This window comes from Notamacropus eugenii, chromosome 6, assembly GCF_028372415.1.
Source record: "Notamacropus eugenii isolate mMacEug1 chromosome 6, mMacEug1.pri_v2, whole genome shotgun sequence".
Classification (NCBI taxonomy): Eukaryota; Metazoa; Chordata; class Mammalia; order Diprotodontia; family Macropodidae; genus Notamacropus; species Notamacropus eugenii.
The window spans coordinates 47,623,967-47,643,810 of NC_092877.1; the positions used below are offsets into that span (position 1 = coordinate 47,623,967).

At 42.7% G+C, this 19,844-nt stretch overlaps 1 protein-coding gene across 5 annotated transcripts in view; it reads left to right on the forward strand.

Annotated features, from left to right (window-relative positions):
• Positions 1 to 19,844, forward strand: part of IDUA (alpha-L-iduronidase) — a 68,506-nt gene that overhangs the window by 34,385 nt on the left and 14,277 nt on the right. For 4 of the 5 annotated variants that reach the window (XM_072619912.1, XM_072619915.1, XM_072619914.1 and 1 more), the window contains exons 3-5: positions 16,488 to 16,570; positions 17,213 to 17,320; positions 19,590 to 19,685. In XM_072619912.1, the coding sequence (XP_072476013.1) occupies positions 16,488 to 16,570; positions 17,213 to 17,320; positions 19,590 to 19,685 (287 nt within the window). The remainder of the gene's footprint in view (positions 1 to 16,487; positions 16,571 to 17,212; positions 17,321 to 19,589; positions 19,686 to 19,844) is intronic. The other variant, XM_072619916.1, reaches the window with a different exon arrangement.

Sequence of the window (19,844 nt, forward strand, 5' to 3'; positions counted from 1 at the left end):
CCTGGCACCGCTTGACCAACTTAGCACAGACGGAGAGAAATCTAACTTCACATCAACCACTGAAAATTGAAACTTCAAAGAACTAGTTTCTGTCCCCACTCTTCATGGAAACAGAAACCTCCTCTAAAGATACATTAGCAACAGGTTCTAGGCTCTTGTCTATCTGACCAGATGAATTATCCTCCAACATAGCCTGGCCTTGGAGTCCGAAGACTTGTGTGGCAGCTTGGTGTAGTAGATAGAGTACTGGAGTTGGAGTCAGGAAGATCTGCTTCACATCCTACTTCAGATATTTACTTATCCAGTCTGGTTCTACACAAGTTCCTTATTCTCTCCGGGTCTCATTTTCTTTATCCATGAAGTGAAGGTTAGTTGGGTCTGATGACCTCCATGATCCAATCTAGCCCTAAATCTATGATCTTATGAGTTCTGATGCTTGCTATCTGTGTGACCTTGGGCAAGATACTTAAACTCACTTTCCTCATCTGTAAAATGGGTATAATGATCCTTGCACTCACTACTTTAGGGTTGTTATGAGGAAAGTATTTTATAGACCTTGCAGCACCAGAGAAATGGGAACAGTTGTTGTTACTACTCAAGGTCCCACAGCTAGTAAGTGGCAAAGTTGGGATTTGAATACAGGTCTTCTGATCCCAAATCTAGGATTAATAGAGGATTAACGATGTAATGGATGACATTTCTTTATTAAAATTTGCTAAGCACTTAGCAACTTTTATGAAGTAGGCACTATGGGTTTTATTATCCCCATTTTACAGATTAGGAAACAGGCTAAGAGAAGTTGTGACCTATTGGATTGTAGATCTGGAGTTGGAAGGGACCTCTGAGGTCTAGACCAAATGTTCATTTTACATATGAGGAAAATGAGGCTCAGAGAGGCTCATTGTCACACAGATAACAAGGAGCATGGTCAGGATTCAAACTCATGTTGTGTTGACTTCAAACCCAGCAGTCCTTCCACTCATTACACTATAAAACCTTCTCATTCATTTGAACAGGTTCACACAGCTAATAAATACCAATGGCAGAATTAGCCCTACTTGCTTCTAGTCCTCAGTTTTAAATGATTTGGGAGCATTCCCCCTTTAGTTATCTGGAGAATGTTCCTTCTGAACAAGTCCCCACCATGTCAGGGTTGGACAGAAGGTTTTGTCTGCCTCAACCTATGCAGGCTGAGTGAGGAAAGGACTGAGGGAGGGATGGTCAGGGAGGCAGGGTAGGAAGAGTCATATGGGCAGTATCCATCCCACTCAGCCTCCTAGGAGGAGCACAGGACCTCGTGCACTATGATGCATCATAAACAACCGCAGAAACATCTCTTAATGAGGTGCCCGTGTGGAGTGATATTTCTGAAGTAGGAGATTTGTACAAGTAGACAATTGAGCCGGGCTTCCCCCAGGCTGGCCCCTTTCACAGCCTAACTTCAGTGGTCTCCTACCCTTCTAGGTACTTTACCTTCCAGTCTACCCTTGACACACTGCCAAAGTCATCTTCCTTTTTCAAGACTCAGAATCTCAGAAGCCAGGTACCCAAGGACCTCTCACCATCATAGGCACTGCTAGCAACACATTTCCAGTCTGCCGTTTTATTACTTAGAGTTAGAACTGAAATCAACTCTGGTCCATTGAACCCTGGCCATATTGACTCCAAATTAATTGTCCTTTCCATGTACCAAAAATTAACCTATTAAGTCCAAGCCCCAATAACATGTCTAGAAAACCTTCCCTGCCTCTATGGCTCCTATTAAACCACCAAGTCTTACTGCCTATTGCTCTTAAATTGTTCTAGGGATGATGAGCCTTCTCTTTCCCCCTGAGTCCCCTTTAACAGGGGCTGTGAACTCTGTGAGGGCAGACTGAGCTTGTTCCTCCTGTCTTCCCCAGACAGAAAACTCCAGGAAGGTAGAACCGTGGTCTGCTCTTTCTCTATCCCTTCGGATTCTGAGCCCCTTGGGGTTAGGGGTCTAGGTTTCATCTTCTGTCTCCCCCCAATACTATAAGCTCCCTGAGGGCAGAGGGCAGCTTTTTGTCTTTTCCTATCCCGAGCCTCCTGTATCACAGGATTGGACACACAGGGTTTGGAGGGATGGGGGAAGTAGAGGACTCGGTAAATCCTTGTTACTTGTCAATTAAATGATATTCTTTCAGTTGTTACTGGGTTTGTTTTCTATTATGGGGAGCTGTCTGTCTAGGAGAGGAGATGGCGATTTTGGTCAAGCCCAAATCCGTCACTGTCCAGTCACCAGCCCTGGGCTGTCACAGATAATGCACTTTTGTCTCTGTGAAGGCGTCCTTATTGACCACAGACATTTCCTCACCTGCCTGGGAGAGTGTACTCTGGCTCCAGGCCCAGAACTACTGTGTGAGTCAATAAAGCCACTCTTATCTGATCTCATTCACCTATTAGATAGAAGTGGAGTTTAGGTGCCAGAAGGCACCTTTACCTGTTTCTTCTCTTTGGGTAGTAAAGGGTGGGACTTCTAAGTTACAGAAAAGTTTAATTGGTGGTAGAGGACCTTAAACCCCTGGGATGGCCTCTGGTGAGGCCCTTAGAGAAGTTATGGGTGGGAGAAAGAACCATCAAGTATTCACTAGTCCTTCTACTAACTCCCTTCGTGGCCTTTTGCAGGTGGTGCCTTCCCCAGGTCTGGGCCTCAGTTTTCCCACTGGATAATAAGAGGGTTAGGCTAGATAATCCCTAAAGTCTCTCTTACCCTGACATTCCGTAGTCAGCGTCTGAAAGCATAGACATATGGGGTTACGACAGAGGACATCAAGTACAAGCCCCTTGTTTTATAGATGAAAGAAAGAAACAAAAACCCCAAGAGAAGCAACAGAAGATTGGAAGTGCTTCCTTACCCTAGACATGAACGCCTTTGACAGTCTCCTGGCTAGTGGTCCTCCAGCCCTGTGCTTGATCCCTTCTAGGAGAAGGGAACACGCCAACCCCTCCTCACTCACCCCACCCCCAGCCCATTCTAATTTAGAGACACATTTGATTTCTGATTTATCTTCTGTGTTTCCTCAGTTGAGTTTGCATGAACCAGGTTCTCCTTGTACTCTAAGGGAACCTTGTCATTCAAAGGTCAACCTCCTTGGAATCACTTCTCTCATATCCCTTTGACTTCTTTTGCCTTCCTGGCAATTCATTTCCTCACCAGGCTCATGGCTTAGAGAGGACCCAGGGACTGACAGAGCCTCTTGTCCAGCAAAACTGTATCTGAGCAGAAGGCTCCTAATCTTCCTTCTATGACTTGGTAGAAGATATCCATGAGTAGTTATGGCTGAAAAATTTGTCACCATGTAACCTATCTTCAGAGAAGCCTCTCTTAACTTAGGTAGGTCCTTGTACAACAACGTACAAACTCAGAGGCAGTATGCCTTAGAAAGAACACTGGGTTTGGAGGCAGCAGCCCTGGGTTCAAGTACTAGCTATGTGACCTTGAGAAAGTCACTTCTCGCTGAATATGCATTTCCTTACCTTTAAGATAATGAGTTAGGACCAGATGATCCCTAAATTCTCTCTTAGCTCTAAGTCCAGGGTCCTATCTGACTTGGTGTAGGACGGGGTGGGGAATGTGTGGCCTTCTACATCCTTGGGTGCAGTTTTTTGACTGAGTCCAAGTTTTACAGAACAAATCCTTTTATTGGGGGATTTGTTCTGTGAAGTTTGGTTTCAGTCCAAGGGCCGTACTTGAGGACTGGGAGGGCCACACATGGCCTCAAGGCTGTAGGTTCCCCAGCCTTGATGTAGGACATTTCAAGACTTGAGCTCCACTGACAAAGTTTTGGTAATGAGGTATTGAATACAGGAATCTTAGAGGCATGTGGTGGTGCAATGAGTAGGGCGCTGGACCTGTAGCCAAAGCAAATTTAGCCTCGGACACTTGGTAATTGTGTGGGACCCTGCTTGAGTCACAACTTCGATGTGCCTCAGTTTCATAATCTGGAAAATACGAGTAATAATAGCAAATACCTCTCAGTAGTTGTGAGTGTAAAATGGGGGTGATACTTGTCAAGTGTTATCGATCTTAGAGGGTTTTATTAATGCCAGCGACTCCCATTGTTGAGCCGGTGTTTAAGCATTGGAGGGGGATGCAGGGGACAAGTGAATAAAAATAGTACTATGTTACAACGTTGTAAAGACAAACAATTTTGAAAGATTTAGGGACTCTGATCAATGCAGTGGCCAACCACAATTTCAGAGAACTCATAAGGAAATGTGCTACCCACTGTCTTATCGATGACTCGGTGCAGATAAAGAGCCTGGTTTTTTTGTTTTTGTATGTGGCCAACCAAAGTTATTTTTGTTTGTTTTGTTTTTTTACTATGCATGTTTGTAACATTGGTTTTTCTTGCTTTCTCAATGTGGGGATGGGAGAGGGAGAAGAGGAAATAAAAATAAAATAAAAAAGTTTAAAAAAATAATGCTGTTTTTATCTGAACCTCATTAAAAAGGTGAGAAGAATAAGATGACCTGGGTGAGAGAACCCTTTTACTAGCTCAGATGGACATTTTCTCTGCAATTTATTGTCTTAGAGAGTAGCCTAATGGCATCTAGAAGTTAAGTGACTTGCCCAGGGTCACGTAGTATGTGTCTGAGGTGGGACTTGAACCCAGGTCTTGCAGATTTAAAGGCCAACTCTGTATGCAGTATGCCAACATGCCATGATGATGAGATGATGCTGATATTAACATGGCTCACATTTATGTAACGTTTTGCAAAGCACTTACCTGCTTTTCATTCACTTTAGTAGAGAGGGTCTTAAACAGGAATCCATGAACTTTAAAAATACACACACACACACACACACACACACACACACATCCCATCCAGCCTTCTATTCATCTGTCTGTCTATCTATCCATATATTTAAATAGATAGATATATCTATATATCTTGATAACTGTATTTCAAGACAATTTGTTTCCTTAGTAATCTTTTGTGTTTTATGTTATGCATTTAAAAGCCTTACTCCAAAAAGGGCTACATAGACTTTACCAACCTTCCAGAGGGGTCCATGACACAAAAGAGGTTAAGAATCTTTTGTTTTGGCGTAGGTAGGTGGTACAGTAGATACAGGAGTTAGGAGGACCTGAGTTGAAATCTGACCTCAGCCTGTGTTTTTTCTTAAACAAAGATCCTCTTCTCCCTCACAATTCCTCCCTACCATGAGAAAGCATGAAAAATATTAAGTACATGTACTTGAATATTGTTAAGAAAAAAACACACATAATTACATCCCACCCAAACTAGACTAGTCTATATCAACCCTGTGCAAGTCATTTAACCCTAATTGCTTTAAAAAAATTCTCTTGTCCAAGAACAATATTGGTTCTCTGCATTTCTTCATTCATCAGACCCTTAAAATGTTTCTGCTGTGTGCAGGAGATGCTAAGATGAGAAATCACAGATCCAACTCCCAAGAAATTATAATCTATTAGGAGAATAAGACGTATATACAAATAGCACCAGTAAAGGGCAGACTGAGGTTAGTGCCAAAGAAAGATTCAGGCAAAGTACTAAGAGAAAACTGAAGAGAGGAAGATTACTTTCATCAAGGAAGGATTGTGTAGGGGGAAGATGATGGGGAAGAAAGGAGTGTGGTTCAGAAACTTTAGCAAATATGGATTAAATCTCTCTAGGTAGTAGGAATACAGAAAAGAAAGGAAGAAAGGAAGATAGAAAGGAAGGAAGAAAAAGATGACCCAGTCCTTGTCCCTAAGGAGCACTCTGCTGAAAGCTGGATTTCATGAAGAGGCTGTACCTGAATGGGCCTAAGTGTGACCTTGAAGAAAAGTAGGGGGAAAACAGCGTAAGGCAGAATGAGAACCAGGGTTGATATAGAGTGGTCTAGTTTGGGTGGGATGTAATTATGTGTGTTTTTTTCTTAACAATATTAAAGTACATGTACTTAATATTTTTCATGCTTTCTCATGGTAAGGAGGAATTGTGAGGGAGAAGAGGATCTTTGTTTAAGAAAAAATTTTAATTAAAAAGTAAGTACATGAGAGGGAGTGGTTGAAGATTGTCAGTGGACTGGAACCAGCCTCTAACCTGTGAGTGGCAGGAACCAACCAAACTGAGCAGGCCAGAGACAAGAAAGTTAGGATACAAAACAGAAGTTTAATTAATTTCAGAGTGAGGAAAATAATATATGCATTTAGAAGTCTCCCCTCCTAAGAAGGAGGGCTTAACATACTGAACTAAAGGCAGTTCTTTTATACAAACTGGCCTGGACAGTGACATAATCATTGTTACATCTTGAGTTACCATTCCCACAGGCCTGTGGGAACAGTATTGTCTCAAGTCTTGGGGGTGGTGCCCACCCTGCGGGGTATAGAACCAGAGTTCAGTGACAGGAGCGGAAGAGCAGGACCTAACAGTGACAAGGAATAGGGATTGTGAACATGTGGCCCTGGGAAATAGGGGGAGCTAGAACAGCTGGCACTGGTCCAAGCAGTACACTTTGCCAGAGGGTGATAATATCCTGAGCATGAAGGATTATTGTTATGCCAAGTTCAGGGTACAGCCTACTTGCTGGGTCTTAGATCGGGGAAACAGGGTGTCTCCACAATATTTTGACAAGATAAAGGTAGATTGTTGTCAAAACTATCCATGTGTTGTGGGGGCCTTGAATGCTGGGATCAGAGAGTCCACTACACTTTCTCCTGGCAGAAATGAACAACAGTTCGTTGGAAAGGCTATTCAGCAAAGTGAATGGGTTGGAGAGAGGCTAGACTGGAGACAGGCAGACCAATCAGAAAGGAGATCATTATAGTCACCTAAATGAGAGGAGAGGACAGCTTCTCTAGTGGTGGCAGTGTAAATAGGAGGGAAGGGATGATATAGGAGAGATTGTAGAGGTAGAAGCTGTAAGACTTGGCAGCTGAGTAGAAGTTGGAGGAGGAAGGGGAGAAAAGAATCAATTATGCCTGAGGCTTGGAATCTGGGTCCCTGGGAGGACAGTGGCTGGTGCCTGTCAGAAATAGGGAAGTTGGGGGAGGGGCAGCTTAGTTCTTGATGTGTTGGATTGGAAGTTCTGGAAGAATAATATGAATTCTTGGAAATGTGGGCATGAAACTCTAGGGATATCATGGAACTAGAGATGCAAAAGCAGACCTAGATTTGGAGATGAAAGGGGCCTTCAAGGTCATCTAGTCTAATTCTCTCATTTTATAGTTGAGAAAACTGAGACCCAAGGAAGTTAAGGGCCTTATTCAGGGTCACACAGGTGAGCCAGGGTTTAACTGCAGTCCTCCAAATCCATTGTAACACATTAAGTCTAATTTGGGATTCAACTGTAGAGAGGTAATAATGGAAGCCATGGGAGTAGATAATATTGCCAAGGTAGAGAATATAAAGAGATGGGAAGACTTAGATCTGAAGCTTGGAAGACAGCCTTGTTTGAGGAAGTGGGAGGAGGAGAAGCAGGTGGGAACCGTGCTATAAAAGCCAAGGAAGAATGGGGTGTCTTGAAGGAAGGCACGATTGAGTGGGATGAGGACAGAAAGGATGCCACTGGATTTAATGGCCAGGAGGAGTCCTAGCTTTGAGAGAACAGTTTCATTAGAGTTATGAAGATGGAAGCCCATCTGACTTCTTTTTTTATCCAAAGCCCATATTAACATTGAAACATTACCTATTTTCAATCTAGAAATTCTAGCTTTCTTCTCTTATAAATTCGATCTTAAGTTGTTGTGTATCTAATTGGTTACACTTATCGGTCACTATTTTTAAACTTGTTTTTAGAAGTTATTTTTATAGATAATAATTTATGATGACTCATTTTTAAAAATCTCATATTACACATATCGGCTTGGTGTTCCATAAACATTGTACCAAGACTTTGCCCCAACTGACTTCTGCTGGATTCACCTGGATCCAGTCCCCAAATTCAGTCACTCTGTAGTAATACTGGAAGGAGCATTAGACTTGATGTAGGAGACTTGAGTTCTAGAAACTGCTGTGCCACTAACCTCACTGTTTGACCCTTGGCAAGCTTTATCCCCTCTTTGGGCTGCTATAGAGGGGGAGGGTAGATTGGATGGTGTCTAAGAAGCCCTTCCTAGCTCTAAATTCTATAATCTTACAATTATGCAAATTACAACCACTCGTTTACTTTTGCCTCTTCTTGGAGAGAGAGTCTGGAATCTGTCTCATTATATACAATGCTCTGGTAACCTTGAGGATTGGCATAGTTCAACAGCTACCAAATGTTATGATTTGAGAGATACTGAGAAGGTCCTCCAATTCTCCGAATCTCACCCCTGTTAGCCTGCCCCACTTCCTGAAACTCTACCATTTAGCATTAAGTCCTTTGGACCTTGAAGGGGTTTTGGAATTCCAGTTTCTTACTGAAATGCAGACAGCCCTGGATGGGGCAAGACTTGGAGCAGTTATCAATTGTTAAGGCTTTGGGGGGGGAGGGGTAGGGATTAGTTGACAGACAGTTATGAACATGAGTCCCTGGGAATGGAACCTGAAGGGAGGAGGGAAGAAGGAAACTGTACATACCAAAACCCAAATTTCACCAAAATTACCGCTCTGCTGAGGGCTGGAGCTCGTTGGCTGTCTGCATGGCCTGTGGTCCACCTCACCAGCTGAGAAGACCCTCCCCATTTTCATGGTTCTGATACATTCAGTCAGTACTGACAGTTTACTACTCAGATCAGATGTGGAGAGAGTACTGGGGCAACAGAGCCCAGACTATGAGCAGCAACGTTTATTTCATCTAAACCCAGCCAGTGTCTCCATGGCCAATGTCAAGTCTTGAGATGCTGATATAGAGAAGTGTCCCTTTACCCTTCAGTATGAAAGGGATCTTCCCTAGGTCCCTCTGTGGTGGTGGTCATGGTGTATATGTGTCTGTGTGTGTTGTGTGTGTGTAAGACATCAGTAATCAGAGTATGAGAGGAAAGTTAGACTTTACCAGATGAAAACAATGGTTGATGGACTTTTGACCCAGGAGCCTTGAAGAGGAAGGAAGGTATCTGGAAGCTGGGGCATCTAATTCCTCCCCTACCTTTTATAACACTGTTTGACCAGAAGACAGAAACAACTCTTGTGTCCATCCACGGTTCTTTGGCTCAATGGATTGGGCTCTTCCACTTGAATTGATTTGGTGTGTACTCTTTAGAAATGTGATTTTCCCCCAGTCTCTGAAATGCTTATATCTCTGTACCAGCTTTCCCCTTTACTAGAGAATGGATGCAGTTTCTCTTCAGGGAGACAGCAAAGAGAGGACAGAAAATGGTGACTGTTACTCTTGCCCTTCATAAAAAGCTAACTCAGCTGAATATGGTGAGGATAGGGGTATGGCACACTGGGAGGATATAGGACAATGGATGTGTAAAAGAAGAATTCTGTCCAGAAAACAAAGTAAAAATAGTCCCTAGGCTCTTCCACAGCTCAGCGACGAGGAAATCTCCTGGAAACCAGAGATGTTTGCCCAGGACCTGGTAGGGCCGGAATTGTAGCCACATTCATGTTCGTCTCCTGGAAAGCTGTGCCCAGTGGAGAGACAATTGGGCTGTCTGTCCAGGCGGTAGAGAGCTCCTTCCAGTCTGTCCTTCCTCAGTGCCCCTCGGTGGCTGTAAAGGAAGAATAGTTCCTGATATTGGCCAAACATCTTTTGCTCACGATCCAAGAGGGGCTTTGCAGGGGACGAGCATGTGCATTCCCAGACCCAGGTCGTCATTATGGTGCCAAAATACCCAGATGTGACATGCCTTCCCCAAAGAAAGAGAAGCAGGTGGGGCTGAGAGGAGCCGATGAATCATTCCGCTCAACCTTGTGGAAAAGGGAAATTGCATTTTCCGTTGCCAGTGAAAGGCGGCCCCAACGCAGAGGCGTCATGGCCTGATCCGGCTTTTACCCTTGGTTAAAGTACACCACCAAAGCCTGAGGACAAAACTCACCTCTGCTCAGGGGGCCAACGGTCCTGGCTGGGACTCTCCCTCTCCATCTTTCTCACCCACACGCCTGCGCAGGCCCTGTGCACACAGGCACACGCTCTCCCTCCCACACTTAGTCTCTAGCCAGCTGCCTGGGCCGAGAGACACTCACAGAAACAGACAGGAGGATAGGCTCTTCATTATTATGCAGGAGCAGCCCCCAGAAGCAGGAGGCTACCCCGGACCCTGTCTGAGTCGGATGAAGGAAGCCTCCTTCTTCCCCTCCCCCAGTTAAGGCGGAGGGAGGGGGGGCGCGGGGGGAGGAGGGCCGCTTCATGGTACATGTGGATCTGGATGAGGAGGACCTGGCATTTTCAATCCTGCCTCAGCTATTTGTCACACAAACACATATACACATGCATATATACATGCATGTATAAACACATATTAAAATATATATTATATTATTTAAGGCACTCTATATATACATAGATGCATATAAACACAAGTATATACATACCCATAACATGCCATATAGATGCATAGACATATGTACATTTATATACATAGACCTATATATACATACAAATGTACACAATACACAAACAGGTATATGCAGACACAGACACACAGACACATATATACATAATATACACACAAAGACAGATGTGCACTTACATACTTCTATACACACATATACAAAGGCCCATATATATGCATATGCATATGTAGACACATAGATATAAGGACAGAGATATATATGCATATATGTAGATATATAGGCACACAAATAAAAACACAGACTTACATATATACATACAATGTACACATGTACACATATTAATATATACAAATCTGCTCATATGCATCCACATAGGCACACATATCCATATTTTCATGCATTCATGTATATGCAATACATACATATGCGTGCACACACATACACACATGCATACATATATACACATACACACACATACACATATGCGCACACATATAAACATGCACACACATTCTTCCTCTCTAAAGTGACGTAGCTGGACCAGATGGTCTCTAAGGTCCCTCCCAGATCTAAGCCTTGTGATGATTTGGACAGAGAAATAATGAATGAGTCTTTGTGTGTTCTGTGAGTCTGCTGGTTTCTGTTTTAGGATTACAAAGCAGAGAACTAGTCATCCCACTTGGTCTTCTAAGGATCCAATGACCTGGAATGCACAGAGACCTAGGTTCAGATCCAATTGCTGAACCTGACAAAGGACGTGACCTTGGGCAAGTCATTTGATAACCCCCATAAACCTCAGCTTCCTGACCTACTATGAGGCCATCTCTTCTATAGCTTCACCAGTCAATTTACCTCTATACCCGTTTATCTTGCTTTCCTTCCTGTCTGCCTCATCTCTGTCCTCTACCCAATTCTGGAACCAAGAATCATGATCAAATCATCTTTGTCATTGTTCTTGCATGGGAAACAAGTCAGCATGAGGGAACAGGGATGAGAGATGGAGAGTCATGCTCTAGGAGCTGCCAGTTGGTTGGTGTTGATGGTTTGTAGAGGGTAAGGGAGAAGTTGAGTGGGAAGAAGATGGGAAAGGTCAGAAGAAGCCAGGAAGGGTCCATGCTGAAGGTAGCCAGGACAAAGGCATGGTGACTGGAGATGGCATGTCCTACATGAGTAATAGCAAGAAGGCTGTTATCAAATAAGATTATGTTTGTAAAGTGCTTGGCAAACCTTAAGCACTATCTGAATGTTAGCTAGTATAACTATCATTATCACCCAGCCAGATGGGGAGCTCACTCCCTCATGAGATAATCCATTCCATCCTAGAACAGCTGAGTGTGAGAAATGTCCTCCTTAAATTAAGCTTAATTTGACTTTCCTGCTACTTATTTTTAGTTTATGCTTCAATGCCAAGGAAGAAAAATATTTGAGAAGCAGATGTGAGGTTTTTTTGTGTTTGTTTTGTTACTGTGACAGTCGTTTGCTATGTGACTTGGGAACCATCTCTTCCACTTGCTGTTTATAAAATGAGAGGGTTACCGTAACTGGCTACTAAGAACTATAACTAAGGGTGGGTGAGTAGGGCTTTGTCCCAGGACACCGACATAAATGGGATGTGTTTCCTTTCCGTACAGTCAGTCCTCTGTCCTCCTGCCACCCTGTCTACTGGGTTCTTTTTGTCCTCTGTCACCCCCATGTTATATGGCACTGATCCTGAAAGTCCCATTTCTTCCTCAGGATCCAATTTTCCCCTACCTTTCCCATCTCTGCTCTTAGGATTTGTGGAATGCTGGTCACTGGTCATCCCACAAAGGCTAGGGCTGGACTGTATAATTGACAGGCCAACCCCTTTGCTAGCATAACCGTGAGTTGCCTTTTTCAAACTGAACTTGCTCCAGGTCCCAGAATTCTGAGTTCCACCCTCCATTAAGGTTCTTCTCAGTTCTGGCCCATGGCCCTTCTGTAGGACACAATCACTCATTTCTGAGTCTGGATCCTGAGGAGAGATAAATGTTTCTGGGGGGGTGGGGGGTGGGGGGTGGGGTGGGGTGCTCTGTCTGACTTCAGATAGCAGGGTGGGGGATGGGAGTGGGATGATAGTCCATTGACCTTTGGAGTTTGACCAATGAGAACTTAATTTTTACCCCAATGCAGGTTAAGTTTTATTGCATTTTCAGCAGCCTTTGAGAACCTTTGGTAATCTCAGGGAATGTGTGGAAACTGCTTGCGTATTCATTCAGCAGCTTTGTTGACCTTCTACTGCAGACATGATCCCTTTTCGGCATTCTCTTATTCACTGCTGGCTATTGCTGCCCCTCACATGGACCTCTGCGATCATGTCCTATCTGACACCTCTCTGCCTGCCCTCTCTCCTCTTCCAGTCTATCCTGTACATTCGACTCCTTCCCTAGTACATCGCTCAAAACTGCCAGTGTATCACTGCTGCCAGCACTAATAATGAAATTTTGTCCTTCTGCAGTCCTTTAAGATGTACAAAGCTCTCATCTCAGAGCTAGTCTTTACTGTGTGGATGAAAAAACTAGGCTCAGAGTAATGAAGTCACTTGTTCAGCTAGGAGAGATTTGAACACAGGTTTTCCTGACTCCATTTATTCAGTCGCTTTTAGTCATGTTTGACTCTCCATGGCCCCATTTGAGATTTTCTTGGCAAAGATACTAGAATGATTTGCCATTTCCTTCTCCAGCTCATTTTATGGATAAGGAAACTGAGGCAAAAAGGTGTAAGTGACTTGTCTAGGTCAAACAGCTAATAAGTCTCTGAGGCCAGATTTGAACTCAGAAGGATGAGGCTTTCTGAATCCAGGCCTAGCACCCTATCCACTGCTCCACTAGTTGCCCTCCTGACTCCATGTCTACATGCCATTCACTTAGCCACATGCCCAGGCATTCCAGGGCCTCCACAGTTTAGCCCTGCCCTGTCTTTCTAGCTCATTTTTTTTTTTAACATACTGTATCCTCCACTTTAGCCAAAATGGACTGCTCAAACACATCTCCATCTCCCACCTCCTCATCTTTGTCATTTAACTGCAAACTCCTTTGTCCTTTTTTCTTCCTTGAAATCCTACTCATCCTCTAGGGCTCAGCTTAAACATCACCTCCTCTAGGCTGCCTTCCCTGATTCCCATCCCCTAAGGAGGAAACTATCTCTTCCTTCTTTGAGTCTTCAGAGAAATTATTTCTATTTCTCTGTGACCCTGATCACAATGGGGAGAAGTTATAGAGACAGCTTTAAACGCCAAGTAAAAGAGAGGGGGAAAACCGCCTTATTCATGATAAACAGGTACCCCAGAATGGAATGGAGTTCCCAGAATAGTAATTAGTTCCTCATCTTCAAGTGGACAAGCTCTGTAATTCTCTGTCGAGGGAATATACCTGCTTAGATATGAGTCAGATAAATGACCTCCTTTCTAGTTGTGTGATTCTGTTTTGTTTAGGGTTGGCTTTTGGAAAATTTTGACCTTCATCTTAGGAAAACTTTGTTTTTTTTTTTAATACAACAGTTCATTCCACATTCCTCTGAGTCCTATCTTCTCCTAAGTGGTTGTAAAGTATTCTAAATTCCCTGTGCCTCCTTTCTCTATCAAAAGTACCTCTAGGATACAAAGTAGCTGTTCAACTTACTCAGGTTGAAGTTACAAGTAGCTGAGAATGAATGAATGAATGAGCATGTAAGTGTTTACTATGTTCAAAAGCTGCGCTAAGCACAGGAACTCAATCAGAAAAATGCTGTGCAACAGCTCAGATTCAAATGGGGGAAGTAATGATTATCAGAGTTTTTGGCAGCAAGTCAGAAAGGCCCCCTGGACCCTAGGGTACAGAAGTGACAATGCATCTTCTTTAACGTCATTTCCACTGGTAAAAACCATATCCAGTTCTGAAGATGAATCATTTGATAGTGTCAAGGACTTTGGTGTCAGTAACTTTCTTTTCTGGATTTTCAGTAGCTGTTTAATGAATTACCCTTCCTGGGACAATTGGCATATTATTAGTGCTAATAATAATAGTACTTATGTCCAAAGAGCTATAAAACTGTGCATACCCTTTGATCCAACAATACCACTGCTAGCTAGCTCTATATCTCAAAGACATCCAAAAAAAAAAAAAAAGAAAAAGAAAGGAAAGGGACCTGTTCGTATAAAACTATTCATTGCAGCTCTTTTTTGTGGTGGCTAAGAATTAGATGTCAAAGGGATGCTCATCAATTGGGGAATGGCTAAACAAACAAGCTGTGATATGTCATTGTAATGGACAAGCAGGAGAGCTTAGAAAAGCATGGAAAGACTTACATGAACTGATGCATAGCGAAGTGAACAGAACCAGGAGAAAGTTGTACACAGTAATGGCAGTATTATTGTATGAAGAACTGTGAATGACTTGGCTCTTCTCAGCAATACAATGATCCAAGACAATCCCAAAGGACTAATGAGGAAGCATACTATCCACCTCTAGAGAAAGAACTGATATTGTTTGAATACATACTGAAGCATGCTTTCTTTCTTTCTTCCTTCCTTTCTTTTTTCTTTCATTTTTTCCCTTTTTATTTGAGTCTTTTTGTACAAAATGACCAACATAGAATGACTAATATGTTTTACATAATTGCATGTGTATAACCTATATCTGATTGTCACAGGGAGGGAAGGAGGGATAGAATTTGGAACTCAGAACTTTAAATAAAAATGTTAAAATTTTAAAAAAAGAATAGTACTAACATTTAGTATAACAACTATACCTGGAATCAGAGATACCCGAGTTTGTGCCAAAACTCCAAAAATTGCTACTGTATAACCTTGGTTAAGTCAGCTTGGGTAAATTGAATCTGACCCTCAGGTTCTTCATCAATAAAATGGCAATAATATTAATAGCTTTACCTAGCTAACAGATTTATTGTGGGGAAAGAATTCTTATACCTTTTAGTGCTGTAGAAATGTGGGTTATTTTTGTAAGGAATGGATTGGAGAGGGCTTATCTCTGGAGGGGCTATAGGAATGTTAATGACCCCAGACTTCTTAACCTAGCTGATTGTGTGGAGGAGGGGTAGAATGACGCCATCCAGAGGAGATTTCAGAGACCTTGGAATGGCTTCAATGACAATGCCCCAGGGTGTCACCTCTGGCCTCTGGCCTCTGGCCTCCTGATCTTACGCTAGTAGGTCAGCCCCAGGGCTATATCTCCCAATTTTGTTTGCAAGTTTCCCCACAAAAGGTTTCATATGCAAGACAGATAAAGAACTGATGCAAATCTATAAGACTAAGAGCCACTCTTGGCAACAGATTGGATAGGGAGTGGTGTGTAGAGAAAGTGAGGAAGAGGAGTTGAGGATGATGCCTAGGTCGTGAGCCTGGGGGACTGAAAGGATGGTGATGCCTTCAATAGTAATAGGGAAATTAGGAAGAAGGGAGTGTTTGAAGGGAAAGACTTATGAATGAGGGGAGTAGTAATATCTGAAAATAATGATATATAAAGGAAAAAAATCAATAAAACTTAAAAACAAAATTAGGTGGAGTTGAACCAGCTACTCTCTGGGGTCTCTTTTAGCTCTAAATGGTGTGATCCATTTTCTCCCACTGACATAAGTAACTGGGCTGGGATTCAAACCTAAGTTCTTTGACTCCAAATTCAGTATTCGATCCAACCTCACATAGTAATAAATCAAGTTAAGCAAGCAAGCATTTATTAAGTTTCTACTATGTGTCAGACACTGTGCTAACGCTAGTCTCTACCTTACATTTCTGTAGGACTTTATGGTCCACAGAGTGCTTTTTCTCAAAATCACCCTAGAGGTAGGTAATAACTCACATAGTAATCAATCAATAAATACTTTCTCTTTCATTTTTCTCATTTTGTAGATGGGGAACGAGCAACTCAGGTAAAGCACCTTATCCAAGATCACACAGTTAATTCTCATCAAAGACTTCATTTTTAAGTCCAGAACTCCTTCTAGCAGCATCTCTGCCCTAGCCGAGGCCTTCTGACATTTAATGCCGTCCCATTTGTCTGACGATGCTATAATCTTTCTTTCTCTAAGCCTCTCTAACCCTGAGAATATCTCTGCAGTGTCACTGATGGGGACCTTCGCTACAACTTTACCAGTCTGGATAGATTTTTGGATCTTCTCTGGGAGAACCAACTCATTCCAGGTAAATGAATCAGGAAACGTTGTAGTTTTTAGAATTCTAATGAATTCTAAAAGAATTCTGAAATTAAAGAATTCCAGCAAATTCTTTAGTCCCTGTGATAGAGAGAGAATTAGAACCCAAAGCGGAGATCCCTTCCTCTGTGGGATGATATCACTCATCTCTCAGACATTTTCAGTGACTTCTCCTTGCTTTCAAGATTAAATCCAAATTCTTTGTTCTGATATTCAAAGCCATCTGTGATCTATCTCTGTCCTCTTTCTTTTGCCTTACTTTCAGTGGCTTCCCTTATACAGATCCTCAGTTCCAGCTCATTGAGACTCCTTGTTTCCTGAACATACCAGGTTCATGCATGTCTCTGGATTTTTGCTTGCACCATGCTTCCTGCCTATACTGCCCTGTTCCCTCCTGTCTGCCTCCCTAAACCTTGTCTCCCTTTAGTCTAGGAATTCTAGGAGTCTTCCCTTCCCTTACTGATTTCTCCAGTTTCTGAGCTCATATGAAGGAATGAAGTAAGCCAGCCCATCCAGTGCAGACTGAGACACTACTGGGTACTGATGGTCTGTCTGTTCGTGGGCCAGGCCATTTGTTCCCATTTGGGAAAATTTTCTTAAGGACACTGAAAAGTATTTTTATATATTCAAGGGTTTGAATTGATGGGGAGCCCATCTGGATACTTTACTGATTTTGATGACAAGAAGCAGGTGTATGAATGGAGGGACCTGGTCACCCTATTGGCTAAGAGATATATTGGTAAGTCTTGAAAGGGCTTGGTATGGGTGCCTTATAATCTTTAAAAAAAATTTAACTATTTTACTTCTTCCCAAATACATATAAAAATTATTTTTAAGCTTTCCCACCTTCAAAATTCTTTCCCACCTTCCCTCCTCCTCCCCATCAACAAGAAGACAAGCAATTTGATAGTTATACATGTAGAGTCATGCAAAACATGTTTCCATATTAGACATGTAATGAAAGAAAACAGACCCAAAACTCTACAATCTTCATTGTTTTCTTTCTCTTCCTCTGCAAATTCCTACCTCTTCCTCTTTCCTTCCCCTTTCTCTTTCCTGCCATTTTCTCTCTTCTTTCCTCACCTTTTTCTTCTCTCTCTAACCTTCCCTCCATGTCTCTTCTCTATCTCTCCTTTATTTCCTGTCATTTTCCCTCTCCTCTCCTTTTTTCTTTCTTTTTCCTTTCCCATTTTACATGTTCCTAGGAGTCTACCTCTCTATCCCTCTCCCATCACCAACACTGTTATTTCCTCTTCTAATCCATTCCCATACTTATGCAGAATCCCTTTGACAAACTCTCTAGTCACTTAGTCTCTTCTTGGAGACCTCAAGTGATGAAAAATTCAGTATCTCCAACGGTAGCCCATGCCAGCCAGTCATTCAGTCAACTAGCATTTATTAACTAATGTTCCAGGCACTGTGCTAAACCCTGGAGATGCAAAAAAAGCAAAAGATAGTCCCTGCCCTCAAGGAACTTACTATTGGGGAAAACAACTATATACAAACAAAACTACTTACAAGATCAATGGGAAATGATCTGAGAGGAAGACCTTAGCAGTGAGGGGGATCAGGAAAGGCTTCTTGCAGAAGAACTTTAGCTGATCCTTGGAGGAAGCTGGGGAAGCCAGGAACTAGAGAAGATGTAGATAGGTCTAATTGTTAGCAACTTTTTCTTCCATTGAGTCTAAATCTGCCTCTGCGACATCCCTTAACTTTCCTAGGTCTGCCCTCCTAGGCCATAACAAAGCAAGTATGTATATAATCGTAGCTCCAGACTCCAAAGGCCATTGAATCCAACCTCCTTATTTTACAGATGAGGAAATTGAGGCTAAAGGTTTGAAGGACTTGCCCACTTCACACAGGTAGTTGATATCAAAGGCAAGAGTTGACCCCAGGTCCTTGGACTCCATAGGCAGTGTGCTCTTCTCATTAAGAAGATGTAAGCTAAATCCCTCTCCTGTAGCCCTTCAGAGCCTTAAAGATAGGAATCCTGTGATGGGAACAGGCTGAGATATTAGAGGGGAAAGTGCTGGGCAAAGGATAGAATGCAGGAGGAATGGATTGTTCACATTTTATTGATGCTTTTTGCTTTCCACTCAACTGTTACTACCCTAGATGATCCCTTGTAACAAAGAAAGATGGTGAAACAAAAGCAGCCATCCTTTCCCCTTGCTGTACCAATAGCAGATTTGACAACATTCTACAAGTGCAGCCTGTCTGCTCTCCTCCTGATGGGGGTGGAAGCTGCCTTTTGTCACCTGACATAGGAAGGTAGTGGTCAAGCCAGTAAGGTTGGGATTAGTTTACTTGTCTATTTTAACCTAGCAATTCCAGGAGACAAGTCAGGTTGGGAATAGTTAAGAGAGTCACATCTCATGGTCAGACTGTGAGGCAGGAAAGACCCATCTGAACCCAGGAGGTCGGGAGAAAAACTTAAGGCTCTTTGAAAGAAGTTAGCAGAATTACTTTCAGGTATCCCAGTAACTCAAGCTGACAAAGTGACTTTGGTTAAGTCTGTTCTCTTCCCAGTGCCTCAGTTTCCTCCTCTGGAAATTGAGGAGGTTGTGCTGGATGTTCTCTTAAGATCTCTTCTCCACTCTGACATTCCAAGTTCTAAGGCCCCTCCTAGCTCTGACATTCTATATTCTAAACTCCAAGATCTTTCCTAGCTCTGACATCCTGTGTTCTTTGTTTTTCAGTGTTTCAGGGTAGAGGATCTCCAGGGATAGTTAATAAATATTTAAAACTTACTTTGATAGTTATTCAATTTTCACATGCAAACAGATGGTGATTAACTTAGATCCACTTGCTCTCAGAAGCTGGGGAATGACACACTGGCACTCTCCAGGGAAAACAGCTGTGAAGTTAGCATTATAGTTGGAGGTGTTGTAGAGTCACTTAGAATCACTAGGGATGGTAGTGTGTGGGCTGAAATGTTCAGCATCAATTCCTCTCTGTGAAGCCTGAGCTGACAGTAGCCTTGACATCTCTCATGGTCCCTTTTGCAGAGAAGTACGGGTTAAGCCACGTCTCCAGATGGAATTTTGAAACTTGGAATGAGCCAGATCATCATGACTTTGATAATGTGTCCATGACAATCCAAGGTAAGCATGCATTTTCTCAGATGGCAGAGGAATGACTGGAAGAGTATAAGCATGGTGCTTACCTTAGGCACAAGATGAGGACTTTCCTACCACTTGTGCAAATGCATTGAGTTAGTTATAATGTTCTCAGTTCAGGAGATTTGGGTTCTATTCCAGCTC